This window comes from Hemitrygon akajei, chromosome 8 (assembly GCF_048418815.1).
Source record: "Hemitrygon akajei chromosome 8, sHemAka1.3, whole genome shotgun sequence".
In the NCBI taxonomy this organism is placed as follows: domain Eukaryota; kingdom Metazoa; phylum Chordata; class Chondrichthyes; order Myliobatiformes; family Dasyatidae; genus Hemitrygon; species Hemitrygon akajei.
Window position 1 is genome coordinate 42,837,606 of NC_133131.1, and position 22,082 is coordinate 42,859,687.

The window sequence follows — 22,082 nt, forward strand, 5'->3', positions numbered from 1 at the left end:
GTCTCCATGTTGCTTGACGTTGAATTCTTATCCATTTCTGAATGTTTTTTTTCCTCTCTGGAGACTCCAGTAACCTCTGCTGCATTCTCCTTCTATTTTACTTTATGCATGGTTTTCAAAGCCGTTGAAGCCACACCGCGTACTATTTAGCTAAAAGCCATTTCAGTAGCCCTACTTCGCCAAGACCCTGCATGGTTCATGTGGAGCTCGCCTCATCAGAACAGTTCCCTCCTTCCCCGGTACTTGTGCCAACGCCCCACAAATTCAAACCCACTTCTTCCACATCAATCTTTTGCCACACATGTTACTCTCTGATGGTATCAACTCTGTGCCAAATTGAACGTGGCTAGGATAACAATCTACAATTGAAACCCACTCCTCCAACACCAGTCTTTACATCATGCTTTCTTATTGATCTTATTCACTCTTTGCTAGTTTGCATGTTGCTCAGATGATAATCCAGTAGCTCTGTGACTCTGCGTGTTCATTTAGATGCTAGCTGGTTGTACTACTTCGGTAGGGCGTCCTTTGTACCTGCTGGGTGACATGGTAGCATAACGGTTAGCGTGACGCTATTACAGTCGGGGTATTCTGGTGTTCGGCGTGCAGTTCCGGCACTGTTCTGTAAGGAATACTTCCCTGTGGAATGTGTGGGTTTCGTCCTACTGTCCAAGGACATACTGGGTAGGTTAATTGGTCGATGTAAATTGTCCTGTGATTGGGTTTGAGAGAGGTTGCTGGGGCTGTGTGACTCGAAGGGCCGGAACGGCCTATACTGCACTGTATCACTAAATGAATAAAGAAATGTCATTGTTTATGAATTGTAATGAATCTTGTCCTTCCAACAACAAATACTTCTCTGGTTGCAAGGGAAATGTTCTCAACCTTGGTACTTCAACACATACTTTGAGACTTGTACTTGTGGCTGCAGAGGCTAGTATCTGTGCTCCAAAATATATTGTCCCATGTTACCAGTACATTGTTTTTCTACTCACCCAACTGGAATACTCTGGTGTTATCAACATTTGGCTCCTCCTCCCTACGAGAGCTGAGGCTCCTCCAGTGCTACTATCTGAATCCTCAGGCCTGTGATTAAACTCTGCCGTCCTTTTCGACTAGTTAGTTCTGTGAGGGTGTGACTGCCTCTTGGAGCTGAGTATCCAAGTAGCTACCCTTCTCTTTGCGGGACAAAAGTGTCGGGATTCCAGGCTCCAGCTCATCGGCTTTGAGCTATAGTTCCTCAAAATGCAAACAATTATCAGGGACGTCAAGAACTAGAGGGAGCGGGTTTAAACTGAGAGGGAGAGAGTTAGTAGAAATCTGAGGGGTGACTTTTTCACCCAGAGAGTGGTCCGCTTGTGGAATGGACTGCCAGAGGGAGTGGTTGAGACAGGTACAATAACAACTTGGACAGGTTCGTGGCAGGAAAGGTTGGGAGAGATATGGGCCAAAAGTGGGCAAGTGGGACCTGTTTAGATCGGCATGCTTGATCAACATGAACCAAATTGACCAAAGGGTCTTTTCTGTTCTGGATGACTCGATGAGATGAAAATACTAGGAATCTGGTCTTCCCATCAGCTTCAGTGTGCTGCAGCAGACCACTTGTCCTCATGTGGCTCTAACATAATTATTTATTTTTATTATTGAATTACAGCTCAGAATAGACACTTCCTGCCCCTCGAGCCACGTGGCCAAGCAATCCTCCTATTTAATCCAGCCTAACCACAGGACAATTTACAATGATTGATTAACCTGCCGACCAGTACGCCTTTGGAAGGTGGCAAGAAAGCAGAATGCCCGGAGGAAACGGGGAGAGAGCATACAAACCCCTCATAGGCAACATTGGGAATTGAACCCAGGTCCCCTGTAATATAAAGTGTTGTGCTAACCACTATGCTACCGTGCTGCCCCAGTCAACTGGCTATTTGTATTTATAACAACTTTGTCTAGCCCTTAATAGTTTGAAGACACTGGGGATTTTAATTCAATATATGCAGTAAGTGGTATAATTGAAAGCAAACAGTTTCACCAAATACACCATCACATTAACTCACTGATCCAAAAATAAACACAGTATTTTCACTCCACTAATGTTTACTTTAATACAGAGCTTCACCTTTGCCCTGGCCTCAAATTCCTTTGGATTGGCACCTGAATGGCACTGTGCAGGACCCACAGATCCATACTCTACAGCACTACAAGTTCCAAGCTCAGCTGGCAATAACTTCGGTTAGCCAGTTCTAGTTGTGCACAAATAACCAGGGCTGTAAGGTCTTGCCACTTGCCCACTACTGCATTTCAAAGCCGCAATATTAAGAAATCAAACAATAAATGAGCATGCTATCTCTGTATTGCAATAACACCGTAACACCATAAAATGACTGCCAGTCACTGTTTGATGTCTCCAGTTAAAAGCAACAAAATACTCCCTGCTAAATTGAAGGAAATCCAAGGAAATAGTTAATTTGCCTGGATTAGTGTTAATTCTCTGCCTGCTTAGCAAAACCCTAGTCAAGTGCTTAAGCTTTATTTCAGAAGTTCATTACAGGCCACATCCGGTTTTGAGGTTGCTGTTTGTTGGAATGGGAGAAAATAACAGGTTTTTTTGCATAATCTTCAAACTAATTAAATCATTTTTTTCTAATAGGTCATTAGATTCATTCATATGTGAACACTGTTTCATTGGTTTGAAAGTTAAGCAGAAAAAAAACATTCCTTTGTCTTTTCCACTTTTCCATGATATTTTGAAACAGCTGTAACAGGTGAGCTCATTGTGCAGAAATAGCCAGAAAGTTTATTAAAATAACAGTCCAAGATGTAAAAGGCTGCCAATTTGGCATTAGCAAAGTTATTTTCAGAAATGACTCTTGTATAACTTTTGGATATTTTAGTAACTCCTGCCAAGAATGGAATAACGTTTCTTAGCATTTACAGGATTGTGTCTGGAGAGTACAATCATTTGATTATATTTAGCAGAAATTACGTTTGATCAGTCTGCCAATCCTCAGGCATTTATTTCATTTTCTTCAATGAATTCTTTCAATAAAATAATGAGTCATCTACTTGGGGAATATTATGGTGGTGTCGTGGTTAGCACAACACTTTACGGTACCAGAGACCCAGGTTCACTTCCTGCCGCTGCCTGTAAGGAGTTTGTACGTTCTCCCCGTGACCACGTGGGTTTCCTCCGGGTGCTCTGGTTTCCTCCCACAGTCCAAAGATGTATCAGTTAGTAGGTTAATTGGTCATTGTAAATTGTCCCTTGATTAGGCGAGGGTTAAATAGATGGGTTGCTGGGCGGCATGGCATGAATAAATAAATCAATCTCAATAAATAAATTAATGAATTAAAATAATATAGATTAGAGGCCATCTTAATCTGCATTCTGAGTCAATTAGAGTCCTATATTCTGCTTTTAGCAAGACTGAAAGGATTGCATACGTAGGGATGGCTCTTTACAAGATACAGAAATGAGTTGTGCTACTGACATGAATACGTGAAACTGCCTAAATTAGGATCTGGTCTCCACGCAGAATCAATGTCAGGGCAGATCCAGCTAAAGCTGACTAAACGTTCTCTCGTGCATAACTTTTATCCTTTTTAATTGCTATTATGCCAACAGTTCTCTGGACCCCGCACATTCATGAAAAGATTCAATGTACCTTTATTATCAAAGTATGACTTTTAGCTGTACAGATGAAAAGGAGGGGTCTGTTGCAGGGACTGGGGTTGCTGCTTAAAATGTATATTTACTTTTACTGATATTTACAGAAGTTGTTAGCCCATTCAGCGCTGAAGCAGAGTTTCCACACTATGTTATCTCTGTAGGGTTCTTTGGTGTTGCTATAAGATGAAGCTAACAATGGAATATCTTGATTGAAGGCAAACATTGACACAGTAACAATGAGAATCTGGTAAAGCAACGTAGCAAGGTCGCACCACGCTGCTCTCTCACATTTGTACCGCTATCAGGGAAAGACAAAAGTCGGCCACTGCATCAGATGAGTTGATCAGATAACGCAGACTAATTGACTAGGCCACACAGTTTGCCTTAATGGTATCTTCTTTTGTAATTTATTTTTTATTGAAGTTCATCATCAAACAAACATTTCCGTAAGATGTATTTCAGACATTGTACATATATATCATATAATCATATGTATCACAAATCTCCACAAAGTATTTATCTGGGGGTATACTCTTATAGAGAAGAGTGGAAAGAAAAAACAAGCAAAAGAAAAGAACTATGTACAAGTAAGGAGTGATTTTTTTTTACAACAGATTCATTGATTTGTGAGAATAAAATCAGGCCTATGAGGCATTACGTAGTTAAACCATTTTTCCCAGTATGAATCAAATTGTTCCAGCTTATGATTAATAGATGCAGTTATCTTCTCCATTTTGTAAATGTCCATTGTAATTTCCATCCATGTATTTAAAGTTGGGCTCTCCTGTGATAACCGTTTCCTCGTAAGAATCTTTTTACCAGCCACCAACAGTATATTCATTAAATATTTATCTCTTTTCAACCATTCTTGAGGTATATATCCAAAATATATGGTCTTACTCTCTAAGGGTATTTCATATTTAAAGATGTCTTGTAGGGCATTGTGTATCCCCCTCCAATAGTTTTTGATAACAGTGCAGTCCCAAAAAATATAATGATTTGCATTTTGATTTCCACAATTTCTCCAGCAACCAGGGAGGTTACTATAATAATGGGATTTCTGAGAGGGTGTAATAAAATATCTTATCAAGTTTTTCCATCCAAACTCCCTCCATTTCTGTGAACTGGTACACTTCCATTGATACCTCCATATTGTTGTCCATCCTTCCTCAGATATAATTATCCCTCCCTTTTCCCATTTTGTTTTAATGTATGAAGTTGAATGTGTTTTAAGATTTGACAACCCCTTATACATGCTTGAAATGATTCTACTACCATTATCTGAATTATATGCTTTTCTAAAGAGCTCTATCAAGCATGTACTTGCCTTGGTTACATTTTTAAGCATCTTATTAACATAATGTCGCATCTGTAAATACCGATAGAAATCTTGTTTTTCTAATAAGTGTTTCTCTTTAAGCATTTCAAAACTGAACAGTGTTTCTTCTTTCATTATGTTGCAAAGAACTGTTATTCCTTTAGCTGTCCAGTCCTCAAATCTAGCATCCAATTTATTTGGTGTAAAATCCGAGTCATATGCACACCATTTAAGGATTGCAATTGCAAATCTAGATTTTAATGGTATCTTTCAACATAAATAATCAAAAAAGATTCTTGATCACAGCAGAGAGAATTGGAATCAGAATCAGGTTTAATATCACCAGCATATGTCATGAAATTTGTTAACTTTGTGGCAGCAGTTCAATGCAATACATGATAATAAATATCATGTATGCAATACATGACTATATGTATCTCTATGTATATATAAATATTAAATTAAATAAGTAGTGCAAAGATAAAAATAAAAATGTAGTGAGGTCATGTTCACGGGTTCAATGTCCATTTAGAAGCAGAGGGGAAGCTGTTCCTGAATTTTGTGTGTGTGTGTGTGTGTGTGTCTGCCTGCCTGCCTGCCTGCCTGCCTGCCTGCCTGCCTTTAGGCTCCTGTATCTCCTTCCTGATAGTAGCAATGAGAAGAGGGCATGTCCTGAGTGGTGGGGGTTCTTAATGATGGATGCCACCTTTTTGAGGCACTGCTCAAAATTATGAAATATTCCTTGGAATAAGAGGACATTCCAGTTCAGAGGAAGGGAAAAGCTGGATGATTAATACAAGAAGCAACAAGCTATCTTCTGGAGGAGCTCAGTGGATCGAACAGCGGCTGGGAGAGGACAGAAATTGGTGTCAAACCGTGACGCAGGTTTTTGAGCCAATGCGTTGACAATTCCTTTCCTTCTACAGATGTTACCCGACCTGCTGGATTCCTCCAGCAGATTGTTATGCTGGATTCCAATATCTGCAGCCTCTTGTCTCTCCTGTTGAATGCAAAGTGGTCACCAAACAATCGGATAGGGAATTCAGAAGGAATTTCTTTATCCAGTCAGTCGGGAGAATATGGAACATTCCTCCACGTGAAGTGGATTTGGCAAATTGTATGGATACATTGAAGGGATTAATCACAAATGGGAGAAGGGAATGGAGGGTTATTCTGAGAGTTAGATGAGGAAGGATGGGAGATCTTCAAAGGAGAATACATCAGTTTCTATGCTGTAGTTCAAAGTAAAGATGCCTCTGGGCTGCTCAAAACAAAACTACGAATGCTAATGTATCTTAAAGTGGTGTCATCTGTGTTCTTTCGTAGCCGAGGCCTTGGGCTTGGATCATATGGTTCCTGTCCCATACAGGAAGATTGCATGTGACCCTGATGCAGTGGAAATAATAGGGATTCCAGAGGGAATTCCCTTCAAGCGACCTTGTACCTATGGAGTTCCCAAATTGAAACGGATCTTGGAAGCTAGACATAAAGTTCGCTTTGTTATTAAGAGGTAAGCTGACTCCCTAATGTGTTGTAGGCCTAAGAGCCTCTCTGGAATTTGGATTGAAGGGTATTTCACTAGTGGATGGGACTTAATAACTCCGGATTGAAGGGTATTTCACTAGTGGATGGGACTTAATAACTCCTTGCCCCACTTTTTTTTAAATACTGGCTATATCCTCTCAAGCTGTCCTTGAGCCTGGTGGTGCATGCTTGACCCAAAACAGTGACTGTCCACTTCCCTTCATAGAAGCTGCCTGACCCACTGAGTTCCTCTAGCACCTTTGTGTGTTCCCAGTCCATTCACAATTCTTCCTGTAAATCTGGTTTAAATAATAGATCCATTTGGAATTGTGTTTGTTTAGCGCCCAACGGAGAGTATTTTGCTCTGATACCAGTCCATTAACACCAACATCATGATGATGGTCATCTTCCTTGGATTAACTCATATAGAAGGTGTTGATTAGCAGACTGTTCAGTTGCGGGTGTTATTGTGTCCGAGTTTAATCCACCGTCATATATTGTTCTGAAGATCTAGCTACTTGTTCTGTGCTCTGTACCCTTGAAAACTCTCAAAGGAAGATGGTGGTTTGCCACCAAGTTTCAAATCCACACTGGAGAAGCAGCAAAGACCTGCATTTTGTGCTCACATCGGCACAGCTCCTGATGTCAATTCAATCAGGTGAAATTCGAGAGCTTTTTTTATCCTGCGCGTATGCAACCTCTCGTGCTGGTTACAGAGGAATCTGAGCTCACAGAGTTCCCGCCAAATGCCCCAACTCAGATTATTGGATTATATTGAAAGAGAAACTTCTGCAACTGATTTGGTTTAGTTCCTTGTGTATAAATTTAATAGAAGATTTAATACACGGAATAGAAATCAGACATTTGGAGTACTGTAGACTGTTTTTAAGGTGTTTCTTTTGCACTCTTTCCAACTATGCTGTGCTAGGTAACCCAATCTAATCACTATTTTCACTGATAGACTTTGGAACTGAATAGGTTTATTATTGCCACGTGTACCAAAATAAGAGTGGAAAAGTTGTCTTGCATACTGTTCATACAGATCAGATCATTACATTGAGGTAGGTGAAAGTAAAGCTATAATTGCGGAATGAAGTGTAACAGCTACAGAGAAAGTACAGTGAAAATATAAGGTGCAAGATAATAACGAGGTAGATTGTTAGCATCAGAATCAGGTCTATTATCACCAGCATGTCTTGTGAAATTTGTTAACTTACCAGCAGCACTTCAATGCAATATATAATATAGAAGAAGAAGAAAATAATAATTAATAAATAAATTACAGTATCATATACAGTATTGAATAGATTTAAAATTGTGCAAAAACAGAAATAATACATATTTGAAAAGTGTTCACAGGTTCAATGTCCATTTAGGAATTGGAGGGCAGAGGGGAAGAAGCTGTTCCTGAATCGCTGAGTGTGTTCCTTCAGGCTCCTGTACCTCCTACCTGACGGTAACAGTGAGAAAAGGGCATGCCCTGGGTGCTGGAGGTCCTTAATAATGGATGCTGCCTTTCTGAGACACCGCTTGTTGAAAATGTCCTGGGTAGTTCATAGGCTGGTGCCAAAGATGGAGTGGACTAAATTTACAACCCTCTACAGCTTCTTTTGGTCCTGTGCTGTAAACCCCCTCGCCCCTCCCACCTCCCCATACCGGACAGTGATGCAGCCTGTCAGAATGCTCTCCACGGTACATCTGTAGGCGTTTTTGAGTGTTTTTGTTGACATACCAAATCTCTTCAAACTTCTAATGAAGTATGGTCACTGTCTTGCCTTCTTTATAGCTGTATCGATATGTTGGGACAAGGTTATGTCCTCTGTGAGGTCAAGAGTCCAATTTATCATACTAGGAAGCTATTTAATAGTCTTATAACAGGGGAGAAGCTGCCCTTGAGCCTGGTGATAAATGCTTTCAGGCTTTTGTATCTTCTGCCCTTTCACCTCCAGGAATAATTTACATTAATTCAATACATTTGGCAAAGCTCAGGTCATTTAATCTGCTGTATACATTTACTCAATTTAAAGAGATAAATACCAAATAAAATTAGATCAGAGAGCAGAAGCATTAGAGAGTTCTTGGAATATTTGAGCGTGAGAGGGAAGGTCAGTGATCGATACCAAAGACTGCAGCACAGTAGCAAGTTCTCCCTCACCATCTGCTTCTCACTCTCTTATCATGCGACTGATTGCCCAGCATCAAACTTCAGAAAAGTTTTAGTCACTAAATCTGAAGATATGTGTAATTGAAGTTCTTACGTTTATTAGAAAAGCTCATACTGTTTTATTTTCTCCCCCATTTCCCCTAGGATGTTTGATGAACGAGTTTTGACGGGTAAGCTGAAGAATTTTAAAGAACAACATTATCACCTGGTAGTAAATTCAGGCAGAACCTGGTGGGTGTTGAGTTTTCTGTTAAGATCCTAAAAGATGCTGTTAAAATACACCTGATCAGTGGGAAAACATAGATTATTCTCTTCACTGTGATCTTAGCTTGCCGAATTTGGTGGGACTTTTATACTAAAGTCACCAGTTAAGTTCCCTCTAAATGTATTATGGGTGTGAATGCTTGTGTTGTTCTTGGATGCCTCTCGCAGTTAAGAAGTCATGACCTTTTGGTTGGGCGAAATGATTGTAAATTTCTTTTGAAGCTCGGATTTTTGTAAAACGTAGATACGATCTCGTGGTGTAAAGCAGAACTGACCAAATTGTACACCCATAAGGCAGAACTGTCAAGTTGTTCTGATGCTTGAGTTGATGGCTGATGCACTTGGATTTCAGCATCACTTAGTGTACAGGATTGTTTGGAAGGAAAAATGCAGCCACATACCACTTCGATAATTGTAGTTTTAGTACATACAAATGCGTAATCCTTTAGAATGGCAGTAAAGGTTAACAAGGCTCTGAAATAGGCCTTGGCGTTGGAGTGTGCAGAGTTCTGTTTAACCACATTAGAACAATTAGCACTTGGAAAGGTACAGATACCTTCACAAGGATGGATGCAGAATCAAGAGACATAATACATGGGAGCAGAATTAGGCCATTTGGCCCATCAGGTTTTCTCCACCATTTCATCACGGCTGATCTATTTTGCTCTCAATCCCATTCTCCTGTCTTCTCCCCATAACCTTTCCAGCCCTGACTAATCAAGAACCTCTCAACCTCCACCATAAATACACCCTATGTCTTGGCCTCCACAGCCCTCTGTGGCAATAAATTCCACAGATTTACCACCCTCTGGCTAAACAAAAACCTCCTCATTCCATTCTAAATGGATGTCCCTCTATTCTAAATTTAAGCTCTCTGATCCTAGACTCCCCCACTATAGGAACCATCATCTCCACATCCACTGCAGCTAGGCCTTTCAACATTCGACAGGTTTCAATGAGATTCCCCATCTTTCTTCTAAATTCTAGTGAGTACAGGCCCAGAGCCTTCAGAATCTCCTCACATGACAAGCCTTTTCCTGGAATCATTTCCGTGAACCGACTTGGAACTCTCTCCAAAGTCAGCACATCCTTTCTTAGATAAGGGGTCCAAAACCGCTCACAATACTCCAAGTCTGGCCTCCCCAGTACCTTAATAGTCATCAGGAAGACTGCTTCAGTGCTCTTTGAGAATTCAGAAGCGGATGGGCATGCTGCTGGAGAGCTTTACAATTTATGGTGGTGTTTTCTAAAAGTAGAAGCAGAGAAGTTGCCTGCATTTGTGGACGGAGCCAAAACCATCTGGAATTAGTTCGTTCTAATTAACTAATTATGTTAGTTAGGAAGTAACAGAACAAAAACTTGAATTCCAGAGACATAGCTTTGTTCAGCAAGATGTGGAACAGGGACAAAGTTGAAGCAGATCTTAAGGAGAAAGGTTAAGTGCAGTGGATGCATAAAATGTCTGTGGGAATGGCCAATGCCTGTGCTTATGTAGATCAAACAGAAGCCCTTCATGTGCATCTCATGGTACTTAAAAGGATTGTGGCTGCTACATCAGACCAGCCCTGTATATGCAATTGTTCATCATTTAAATGGAGAAGTCAGCAACGCTCATATATCTTTCCAAACAGCCGTCCTGTGCAGTTGTCACAGGTAGGCACTGAGGACGAAACATCAGTGTACCACAATTGCTTGCAAAGTAACTGGAATAACTCCTCAGCATTTCACTGCTCTTGGGTGGTGATATGCCGTGAATGGGGAAGATACAGCAATGTAAAACTGCAGGCCTTTTGTACGCTGAGGGGAGGTGGCATTGTGTGTTACGCATCCTCTTTTTTTTTGTTTTCTTCCAGTTTTCACCCTCCACCCCATTCACGTCTCTTAATTCTTTTGTTCAATTATAAGCCTTCAAGCTCTTCCTGAGAAGGAAGTTTAAGGTAAATAACCTTTCTCTTTGTTGTAGGGACAAAATACATACGGGAAGGTTCCAAGCAAGAAGGCCACTCCCCTTTGGATGAGGAGTCCCACAGAGTGATGGCAATAGAGATGAACCCCACCAACCACATCTGCCGGTAGGAAATACCTTCATCTGCCATTAAAAGCAGTAGGCCTGGCATTTATATTGTGTGCTATTCACAGCCTCAGAATATCGCAAGGCTTTTCATCGCCTTGGTGTAATGTGGGAAATGTGGTAAACAGTTTCAACACGGTATGTCCCCGTAGGCAGCAATGTAGTTGTGTCTCTTTAGAGATGATAGGAAAATAGTAGGAGATCTGTTTACATATTATGACTCAGAATCTGGCCATTCAGTCCTTTAGACCTATTCTAATTCCTAGCAGAGCAATTGCCACTGCCTCATTCTCCCTGTGACCCAGCAATTTACTGCACATGCCTATCATCTCTTTTTAATTCCTTAAGGGGTATTTAAAGTTTTCATTACTCCAGTGCACTGTGCACATGGCAATAAACTTGACTTTGACTCATAATGGCTGATTCATCTTGCAGCATGTCTTTGGGATTCAGGAGCAAGTTGGAGCACCCAGTGTGATCAAGATGACAGTGCATAAACTCCACGATCTGAGGTCAGAATCGAACTCAGATTGCTGGAAGCAACAATTGAGACCCCTGACTTTAAATAGTGTTGTGGAATTTACCCTGGGTGTGGAGAACTTTTACACATAAGTTACAATCATTTGCTTGCAATCTTAACAACCACGTCCAGTCACAAATCAAATCCACGACAATGCTTTCCCCTGAAGGGTCTGGGCCTGAACATTGACTATTTACTCTTTTCCATAGATGCTGCCTGACCTGCTGAGTTCCTCCAGCATTTTGTGTGTGTTGGCTGGATTTCCAACATCTGCAGGATTTCTCTTGTTGGCAAATAGCTTTTAGAACCGTTTTCAAAGGACTGGCATGGAAGTTTTGCACTTGCTGAATAGGGTTTGAAGTGGTTGGTTGCCATGGCAGCATAGTGGTCAGTGTGACACCCTTACAGCTCGGGGCGTTAGAGTTCGGAGTTCAATTCCAACGTCATCTCGAAGGAGTCTATATGTACTCCCCACAGAAGGCTTGCATCTTCTCCGGGTGCTCCAGAATCCAAAGACGTACCAGTTAGTAAGTTAATCGATCATTGGAAATTGTCCCATGATCATGTCAGGGTTAAATCAGGAGTTGTTGGGTGGCACGGCTCTAAGGGTGCTGTATCTCTGAATAAAAAAAATAAATAAAAGTGGAAAAGAATGTTAATTATACCAAAAATTTTAAAGAAATAGTGGAGGTTTGTCAGAGAGGAAATCCAATAATCTTAGATAATCTTCATATACACTTGGCAAATTGGCTTTCAAGTATGATGTTAATAACAAGTTTATGGAATGCAGTTCAGACTATTTCCCTGGAGCAATATATTGCAAAACAAACCAGGAAGCAGTATTTTATAAGAAGTGTAATTAATAAGTGACTTCATAGTAAAGAACCTTCTAGGAAAAGTGAACATAACATTACAGCATTTTCATTCAGCTTGAAGGTGACAAGTGTAAGTTTGAAATTAGTCTTAAATTTAAATGAAATCTGTTACATAAGTACGTAAGAGGGAACTTTTGACGAAAGTAGTTCAGGAGATTGGGTTTGAAATGGGATTGTAGAAGAGCAAAGAAATATTTAATTCTCAATGAATATCCATACTATCAAGAAAGAAAGTGATCCATCAGTGGCTAACTGTTCATGATAAGGATATATTTATTTGACGGGGAAGCCTGCATATTGGGATGGTGTTAGAACTGAGCAGACTTTTAATAAGAATTTAATAGAGGAAGAAAATGGAGTCTGAAGATAAACTATCAAGAAACAGTGAAACAAATTGCATAAGTTTGTACATGGGTTTAAATAGGGGGAAAATAGCAAAGGGAAACATAGGTCACTTAGGACTGCAGAAAGGGAAACTAATGAGGAATAGAATGGAAGTGTAATATCTGTCTCCACAGTGGAAAGCACAAGTAAACCAAATGTAATATTCATCAGGGGGCAAAAGTGGGTGAGGAACTTAAACCATTTGATTCCAGTGGAACAAAATTCTCTATGAATTACAGTGACTAAAGGTTGACAAATCCCCTCGACCAATGGCCTGTATCCTACGGTTCCGAAAGATGGAATTGTAGGGACAACATCAATGGATGTTGTCTATATGGACTCCAGTAAGGCCTTTGACAAGGTTCCGCACGGAAGGTTAGTTAGGAAGGTTCAGTCGTTAGGTATTAATATTGAAGTAGTAAAATGGATTCAACAGTGGCTGGATGGGTGATGCCAGAGAGTAGTGGTGGATAACTGTTTGTCAGGATGGAGGCCAGTGACTAGTGGTGTGCCTCAGGGATCTGTACTGGGTCCAATGTTGTTTTGCCATATACATTAATGATCTGGATGATGGGGTGGTAAATTGGATTAGTAAGTATGCAGATGATACTAAGGTAGATGGCGTTGTGCATAATGAAGTAGGTTTTCAAAGTTTGCAGAGAGATTTAGGCCAGTTAGAAGAGTGGGCTGAAAGATGGCAGACGGAGTTTAATGCTGATAAATGTGAGGTGCTACATTTTGGTAGGAATAATCCAAATAGGACATACACGGTAAATGGTAGAGCATTGAAGAATGCAGTAGAACAGAGTGATCTAGGAATAATGGTGCATAGTTCCCTGAAGGTGGAATCTCATGGGGATAGGGTGGTGAAGAAAGCTTTTGGTAAGCTGGCCTTTATAAATCAGAGCATTGAGTATAGGAGTTGGGATGTAATGTTAAAATTGTACAAGGCATTGGTAAGGCCGAATTTGGATTGTGTACAGTTCTGGTCACCGAATTATAGGAAAGATGTCAACAAAATAGAGAGAGTACAGAGAAGATTTACTAGAATGTTACCTGAGTTTCAGCACCTAAGTTACAGGGAAAGATTGAACAAGTTAGGTCTTTATTCTTTGGAGCGTAGAAAGTTGAGGGGGGACTTGATAGAGGTATTTAAAATTATGAGGGGGATGGATAGAGTTGACGTGGATAGGCTTTTTCCATTGAGAGTAGGGGAGATTCAAACAAGAGGACATGAGTTGAGAGTTAGGGGGCAAAAGTTTAAGGATAACACGAAAGGGAATTTCTTTACTCAGAGAGTGGTAGCTGTGTGGAGTGAGCTTCCAGTAGAAGTGGTAGAGGCAGGTTCAGTATTGTCATTTAAAGTAAAATTGGATAGGTATATGGACAGGAAAGGAATGGAGGGTCATGGGCTGAGTGTGGGTCAGTGGGACTAGGTGAGAGTAAACGTTCGGCACGGACTAGAAGGGCTGAGGTGGCCTGTTTCCGTGCTGTAATTGTTATATGGTTATATATGGAGTAGTGATTGTATTGGTTATAATCCTTCAAAATTATCTAGTTCTGGAAAGTTCCCAACAAAGGATTGGAACATAGTGAATGCAACACTACTATTGAAGGGAAGAAAGAGGGAAAAGTAGGGAACTGCAGGGCAGGTGTATAACATCTGCCAATAAGAAATGATGGGATCTATTACAACAGGCAGTTTATTTTCATGAAAGCCATGACACTTAATAAATTTGTTTGAGGATACAGCTGGATGAATGGATAATAGTAGAACTAGAGAATGTAATATCTGAATTTCCAGAAGATGTTGGATGTAGTGCCATATGAAAGATTACTGTACAAGATACAGTAAGAACCCTTGCAGTATCAGTGACATATCAGCAAAGGAGTGGGATTAATGAACTGACAGAAAACAACGAAGATGAAGGGCTTCTTTTTGGGTTGGGAACATTGGAGATCGACGCTGGGAGTGCAGGAATTTGCTATCTATGTTAATTAATGAGGAGTTTCGAGTTCAGGTTTAATTATCATTCAGCCATACATGAATACACTCAAATCCTGCATAATGCCTCCCCGCATAGCACTGATTTGTTACAATGCGGTTATTCAACTCTCTATTAAAATTTATAAAAATGACAAAAGTTCATTCTAAAGGACACTTGAAATTTCTCTAGAGTGGTTGCCATTACAGTAAGCATTCAATCAGCCAATGAGAGCGTTTTACACACTCTCTGAGCCACTCGCAACCAATCACGTATTAGTTCACACTCTGCCTTCCCCCCCAACGTATGTAAGCATTCTTGCTTCCTCATCAATTTATTCCATTTTTTTTGCCCATAATGTCTGGAAAACAGCCTGCAACTTCCAGCGAGGGTGGTACATCTAAGATGCCTGGGGAAAGCATTATCATGGATGTGAAACTGCAAGTGATATGGCGTTTTTGGAAGCTGGTGAGCGTCAGGTTTGAAATTGGCTACATCAACAATCAGAACAATTATTTAAAAAAATGCAGACAAGATAAAAGCTTCTGCAACAACAACCTCAAAGTTATCTTCAATGAAGGTGACTCGTTCAAGGAGCCATTTGCTTCAAAAACTGGAAAATGGACTAAATATACGGGTGGATGACCAAGCACAATGAAACATGACCCTAAACCAGCACAATGAAACCATGACCCTAAACCCTAAATAATGGAAAAGGCAAGAAGCATCCTCAATCATATTCAAGAACAAGAAATGTTGGTAACATTCACAGCCAGCGGAGTTTGATTTGGTAGGTTTAAACAACGCAGTAACCTCCATAGCACATGTATCTCTGGTGAAGCAGCTAGTGTGGACAGCAAGAGCCTTAATAACGAAGAGCTCTGAGAATTGACAGAGCAGCGCATCCTGGTCAATCTGAGGACATAGATGAAAAAGAGCAAGAAAACCTCACCACAAAATTCCTCGGCACTAGCATCACCACGATCATACAAATCATGGACCAGTTCATCGATAATGACCCTGACTGGGAGCAAAGCAAAAGGCAAAGAGGGGAGTTCTCAACATGATTTCCTGCTACCGAGAACTCCTTCATGAGAGGAAACTTAAGAAACAACAGTCAAATCTCGACCTGAAGAAGAAGCCAAGGTTAGAGGGGGACCCACAGCCTGGTCTCTCCTCTGTGATGTAACCAGCACCCGCTTCCCTCTGCTGCTGCTGCGATGTGTTGTTACTGCACTGACGTACAGGTTTAGGTCTATTTGCATGTTTATTACTCCATGATTTACTGTGAATACATGAAATGATACATCATATATCTCGGTTTTGAATTTTTTTTATCAGGCACACATGTCTGCTTACATAGTTATAATGACCCTGGATTGCGCAGATTTACATAGCACTCCACTTCCAAGGAGGGCATAGCATTCTCAATGTTATTTGAGGTCCAAGTGTATAGCCAATTAAAGCAGCATTGCTCCGGGGCCAGGGTGCGAAACGCATTATCCACAGCACACGGTACATAGCACATACTGCACAAATAGTTGCAATAGCAGAAAAATACATACAGTCGGCCCTCCTTATCCACGAGGGATTGGTTCCGGGACCCCTCACGGATACCAAAATTCGCGGATGCTCAAGTCCCTTATTCAACGTGTCTCAATGCAATGGATCTTAGGTCCCAGCGGAACCCCAGACCTTATTTAACCTGACTCAGTGCGGTGGACATTAGGACCCGGCGGTAGAACTCTGAATCCACAGTGTTACTGTTCACGAAAATACACATGATCATGATTGAAAATAAAGTGGAAATACTAAAGCGATCGGAAAGAGGTGAAACGTTATCGGTCATTGGAAAAGCGTTAGGCTACGTTGGTCAACGATCGGAACAATTTTAAAGGATAAAGTGAGAAAGGCTCTGCCTTGATGAAAGCTACAATTATTACTAAGCAACGCAGTGGTTTAATGATTGGGTTTTGGGTTTTTGATCCTCACATCAACCCGGCACGGTGGAGAGCGCACTTGGAAGTGGTCTGTCACTGGATTGAACTCGGGAACTTCCCGAGCCCGGCGCTGAAACATACGTTAAGTGTTTTATATGCATAGAAAGGTAAAATATATACTATATACTAAGACAAATGTTTGACTAACTGACGCTAAATAATACTGGATGTACCTGTTCCGACTTACTTAGTAAGAGAACTTACGATTTTTTTCGATCCCGATCCACGATAACCCACGCACATCCTCCCGTATACTTTAAATCATCTCTAGATTACTTATAATACCTAATACAATGTAAATGCTATGTAAAATAGTTGTTATACTGCATTGTTAAGGGAATAATGACAAGAAAAAAATGTCTGTACATCCTTGAACAACAAGTGCTGGAAGAGCACTTCTGGGTTTTCGTGATTCGCGGTTGGTTGAATTCATGCATGTGGAATTTGTGGATAAGGAGGGCCGACTGTAGTCACAAACACATATAACTCAAGTCCTCAAGTGGCATGGCTTGTAGAGAGTGCATGGGATGTTGTCTTGGTTCAGCTTGTTCTTCCACCAAGTGAACACTAGACGGCAGCACTGAGCAAACACTGGAGAGCGTCACTGAGCGAACACTGGAGAGCAGCACTGAGCGAACACTGGAGGGCAGCGCCAACAGGAGGGACCAAACCCCACCCAGATCAGATTCCAGTGCACCCGCAGAGGCCTCTGCTCTCTCCCACACTGCCTCTGGCATCTCCTCCCCAGGGCGGCTGCAACAGGCAGCCCCACGGCATGACGTCCACAACTGAGGCAACTCCACTGTCGGCCTCACTAGTGAACCAGTGGACTGGACTCGCAGTATTCTACATTATCGACATCCAGCAGGGTCTTGTGATCACAAGAAAAACATCCAAGACTATTAACCTTATCAGAATTGTCTGAAGACCTAGGCCTAATATCCACCTCTTCCATCTCACACCTCCTCTTCAAAAATCACCACCCTGGACCGTCAGACATGTCTGTAAAACAGGGGTTAATAAAATATAAAGACTGGTGAGTCTATTCAATGCTCAGAAAACACAGTTCTTGCTCCTCATCAGCCTCCTCCCCTCCATGCAATAAAGCACTCACCAATTATCAACGGCCTCCCCTATCTCAACGCCAAAAACTGAGATTAGGCTCAACCAAGTAAACACAGTCCTACTGTGCACTACCATCCTGGGCTGAGAGACCTTTAACAAAATTGCTAACGGGTCTGGTCAATCACTGCCCACCACTACGAGCGCTAGCATCATGTCACACGTTCGAGAAAACTTTTTTTTTATTGATGATCTCTCACGAACAGCAAGTGACCTCTCATGGAACCCTAGTTGAGAAACCCTGGTTTAAATTGTCTAAGACTTCAAATGGTGGTGTTCCAAGAATTAATGTTCCAAGCTTAAGATTCAAGATTCAAAAACTTTATTGTCATTCTAACCGTACATCAGCTCTGCAGGGCAGAATGAGACAGCGTTTCCCAGGAGTGGTGCAATCATAACATAACAAGCACAACGCTAAATAATAAACATAACAATAAATAGTAAAACACAACAGCCACATGTCAGTTAAAAACAAGTTATAAGTGTCCAGTGCAAGTTAAAAGAGTTCAAAGTCAGGTAGAGCAGCTATTTAGCAGTCTGACTGCCTGTGGGAGGAAGCTGTTTAGTAGCCTTGTGGTTTTAGTTTTGATGCTCCTGTAACGTTTACCTGATGGCAGAAGAACAAACAGTTCATAGAGAGGGTGCGAGGGGTCTTTAATGATGTACCATGTCTTCTGGAGGCATCGACTCTGAAAGAGGTCTTGGACAGAAGGTAGGGAGACCCCAATAACCTTCTCTGCTCCCCTAACCACCCTCTGCAAGGCTCTTTTGTCGGCAGCACTGCAGCTGGAGTACCAGGTTGTGATGCAAAAGGTCAGCACACTCTCAACCACTCCTCTGTAGAATGTAGTTAAGTTGTTAATGGGGAGTGATGCTTGTTTAAGCTTCCTCAGAAAGTGCAATCTCTGCTGGACTCATTTCACAATCCCAGTGGTGTTCCTGGACCAGGGTTCCAGGGTTCCGATGTTTCAGACGTGATAGAGGCAGAGGGATGAAGGGTGGGGGGATGGCATTGCTAGTCAGGGAAAATGTTACAGCAGTGCTCAGACAGGGCAGATTAAAGGGCTTGTCTACCAAGGCCATATGGGTGGACTCGAGAAACAGGAAAGGTACGACCACATTAATGGGGTTGTATTATAGACCACCCAATAGTCAGCGAGAATTGGAGGAGCAAATCTGCAGAAAGATAGCAGACAACTACAGGAAACATAAAGTTGTGATAGTAGGGGATTTTAATTTTCCACACATTGATTGGGACTCCCATACTGTTAGAGGTCTAGAGGGGTTAGAGTTTGTAAAAGGTGTTCAGGAAAGTTTTCTAAATCAATATATAGAGGTACTGACCAGAGAGGATGCAACATTAGATCTCCTATTAGGAAACGAGTTAGGACAGGTGACAGAAGTGTGTGTAGGGGAACACTTTGGTTCCAGTGATCATAACACCATTAGTTTCAACTTGATCATTGATAAAGATAGATCTGGTCCTCAGGTTGAGGTTCTAAACTGGAAAAAAGGCCAAATTTGAAGAAATGAGAGGATCTAAAAAGCGTGGATTGGGACAGGTTGTTCTCTGGCAAGGATGTCGTCGGTAAGTGGGAGGCCTTCAAAGGAGAAATTTTGAGAGTGCAGAGTTTGTATGTTCCTGTCAGGATTAAAGGCAATAAGAATAAGGAACCTTGGTTCTCTAGGGATATTGGAACTCTGATAAGAAGAAGAGAGAGATGTATAACATGTATAGGGAACCGGGAGCAAATAAGATGCTTGAGGAGTATAAAAAGTGCAAAAAAGTACTTAAGAAAGAAGTCAGGAGGGCTAAAAGAAGACATGAGGTGGCTTTACAGTCAAGGTGAAGGATAATCCAAAGAGCTTCTACAGGTATATTAAGGGCAAAAGGATAGTAAGGGATAAAATTAGTCCTCTTGAAGCTCAGAGTGGTTGGCTATGTATGGAACCAGAAGAAATGGGGTTGATCTTAAATGGGTTTTTTGCATCTATATTTACTAAGGAAACTGACATGGAGTCAATGGAAACAAGGCAAACAACAGTGAGGTCATGGAACCTATACAGATTGAAGAGGAGGAGGTGCTTGCTATCTTGAGGCAAATCAGAGTAGATAGATCCCCAGTACCTGACAGGGTATTCCCTCAGACCTTGAAGGAGACTAGTGTTGAAATTGCAGGGGCCCTGGCAAATGTTTAAAATGTCGGTATCTATGGGTGAGGTGCTGGAGGATTGGAGGATAGCTCATGTTGTTCCGTTGTTCAAAAAAGCCTCTAAAAGTAATCCAGGAAATTATAGGCTGGTAAGTTTGACGTCGGTAGTAGGGAAATTATTGGAAGGAGTACTAAGAGATAGGATCTTCAAGTATTTAGATAGACAGGGACTTATTAGGGAGAGTCAACACGGCTTTGTGCATGGTAGGTCATGTTTAACAAATTTATTAGAGTTTTTCAAGGAGGTTACAAGGAAAGTGGATGAAGAGAAGGCAGTGGATGTTTTCTACATGGACTTCAGCAGCTAGCCCGACTCTTCTGTCCTGAGCCAGTCTTTCAGTTTTTCAAGGAGTAGCCCATCGAAGATCCTTCCTCTCCAAGAGTCGAGGACTTTGGAGCTTCTGTTGACATTTCTGTAGCTCTTGGCTTTTATGGGATGGGGTTGCTATCCCCATACCCAACTGTCCTTCTTGTGCAGTTGAGCTTGGCGGAGTGGCTGGTTGAACCAATACTCTTGAAATGACATAAGAAATTAATATGTAACAAAATTACCTGATTTACACAGCTGCAAATCATTGTTTGCCATCACTATTGAATACTTCCAGCAGTTGTCTATCAACACTAAATACAGATGCTGTTCATTTACTCTTTCAAATCTTTATTCTACCCTGCACTATAAAGTACTAAATTTTGAAATGTTTCCTTCTCCTATCAGGTCTATGAAGATAAAAGAAAGTGAAACAGGTGAGGCAGTGTTTGATTTCTGAACTACAGCTACTTTGAAAGTTGCATGTCCTATCCACCTGTTGTACAGCTTCCCCACCTCTAACTTATTGTATTCCAGACTGCTTCATTCCTTTGATTGTGTACTGAGGATTCTGGGGCTCAGAAAGTACATGGAGGCTTTAGTGCTGGGTTTACATCCAACAAAGTCCCACTCAGTTTCTCCACAGACACTTGCTATATATTTGTAGTGGTGTCTTGATTCGTGAAATCGGAAAGGGCCTTCTTTATTTTATAAGGCTTTTTCTCATATTCAAAGTATATAGTTAGATGACAAAATTGTGCACTCTGCTTTATTTTAAGTTGTTTTCTTAATAATTAATACTTTTAGTGATTTTAGCCAGTAAGTTACTGTTGCTGATGTTCTACGAATGGCCAACTCTTAACTTCACTTTCAGGTGCATTAATAATGAACAGGGAATTGGATATAGTAACATCACTCTTCATCAGTCCTGATGAAGGTTCTTGGCCTGAAACGTTGACTGTTTATTCTTTTCCATAGATGCTGCCTGGCCTGCTGAGTTCCTCCAGCATTTTGTGTGTTTTGCCTTGGATTTCCGGCATCTGCAGATTTTCTTGTGTTTATGACAGTAACGTCACTGATCATGTTCATGCTGGATAAATTGAGCCAAGAGTCTGTTTCAATGCTGTATATGACTGAGAGAAATTATGTTCCAAGTTTTATCTACAGCATTCTCTCCTAATCCACTGTGTCCGTAGGCAACTAGTAGACATGTAAGAAGCTAACTATTCATTTCTTGAATTTTTTCTCCCTCCCTTGGGCTCCCTGCCATAATGCATCCTCCCAGTTGGGGTCAAGCAGTGAGATGAAACTACGATCAGGAAGACACCTCATGATGCAGGATAGAATCCTGCACCATCTATCTCTTCAAGGCCGATCTCTTTAATGTGAACCCTGTCCCCAATTTGTAGAGACTTAGTAGAACACTGATTCTTCTCTGAATGAGAACTGCTTCATCATTCTCTCTATTTGCAGGCACTTCCCTTGATCTATCAACTTTGAAAAAAGTAAAAACAGAGCCAGAAGATGCGGAAATAATTCAAATCACTGTTCAAGGTAAAAAGAATGTAATTCTGGGCTCATTGGTTGTAAATTATTGAGTACACTGTAGATGGTGAAATATCAAAAAATAGTTGTTTTGATTTTACACTGGAATAATCTTGTAAAAGT

General features: G+C 41.1%; 1 protein-coding gene across 7 annotated transcripts in view; it reads left to right on the forward strand.

Annotated features, from left to right (window-relative positions):
- The window catches only part of gtf2ird1 (GTF2I repeat domain containing 1), a 206,451-nt gene that overhangs the window by 108,759 nt on the left and 75,610 nt on the right, over nt 1-22,082 (forward strand). For all 7 annotated transcript variants that reach the window (XM_073053720.1, XM_073053716.1, XM_073053722.1 and 4 more), the window contains 5 exons: nt 6,312-6,495; nt 8,818-8,843; nt 10,901-11,009; nt 20,823-20,851; nt 21,888-21,968. In XM_073053720.1, coding sequence (XP_072909821.1) covers nt 6,312-6,495; nt 8,818-8,843; nt 10,901-11,009; nt 20,823-20,851; nt 21,888-21,968 — 429 coding nt within the window. The remainder of the gene's footprint in view (nt 1-6,311; nt 6,496-8,817; nt 8,844-10,900; nt 11,010-20,822; nt 20,852-21,887; nt 21,969-22,082) is intronic.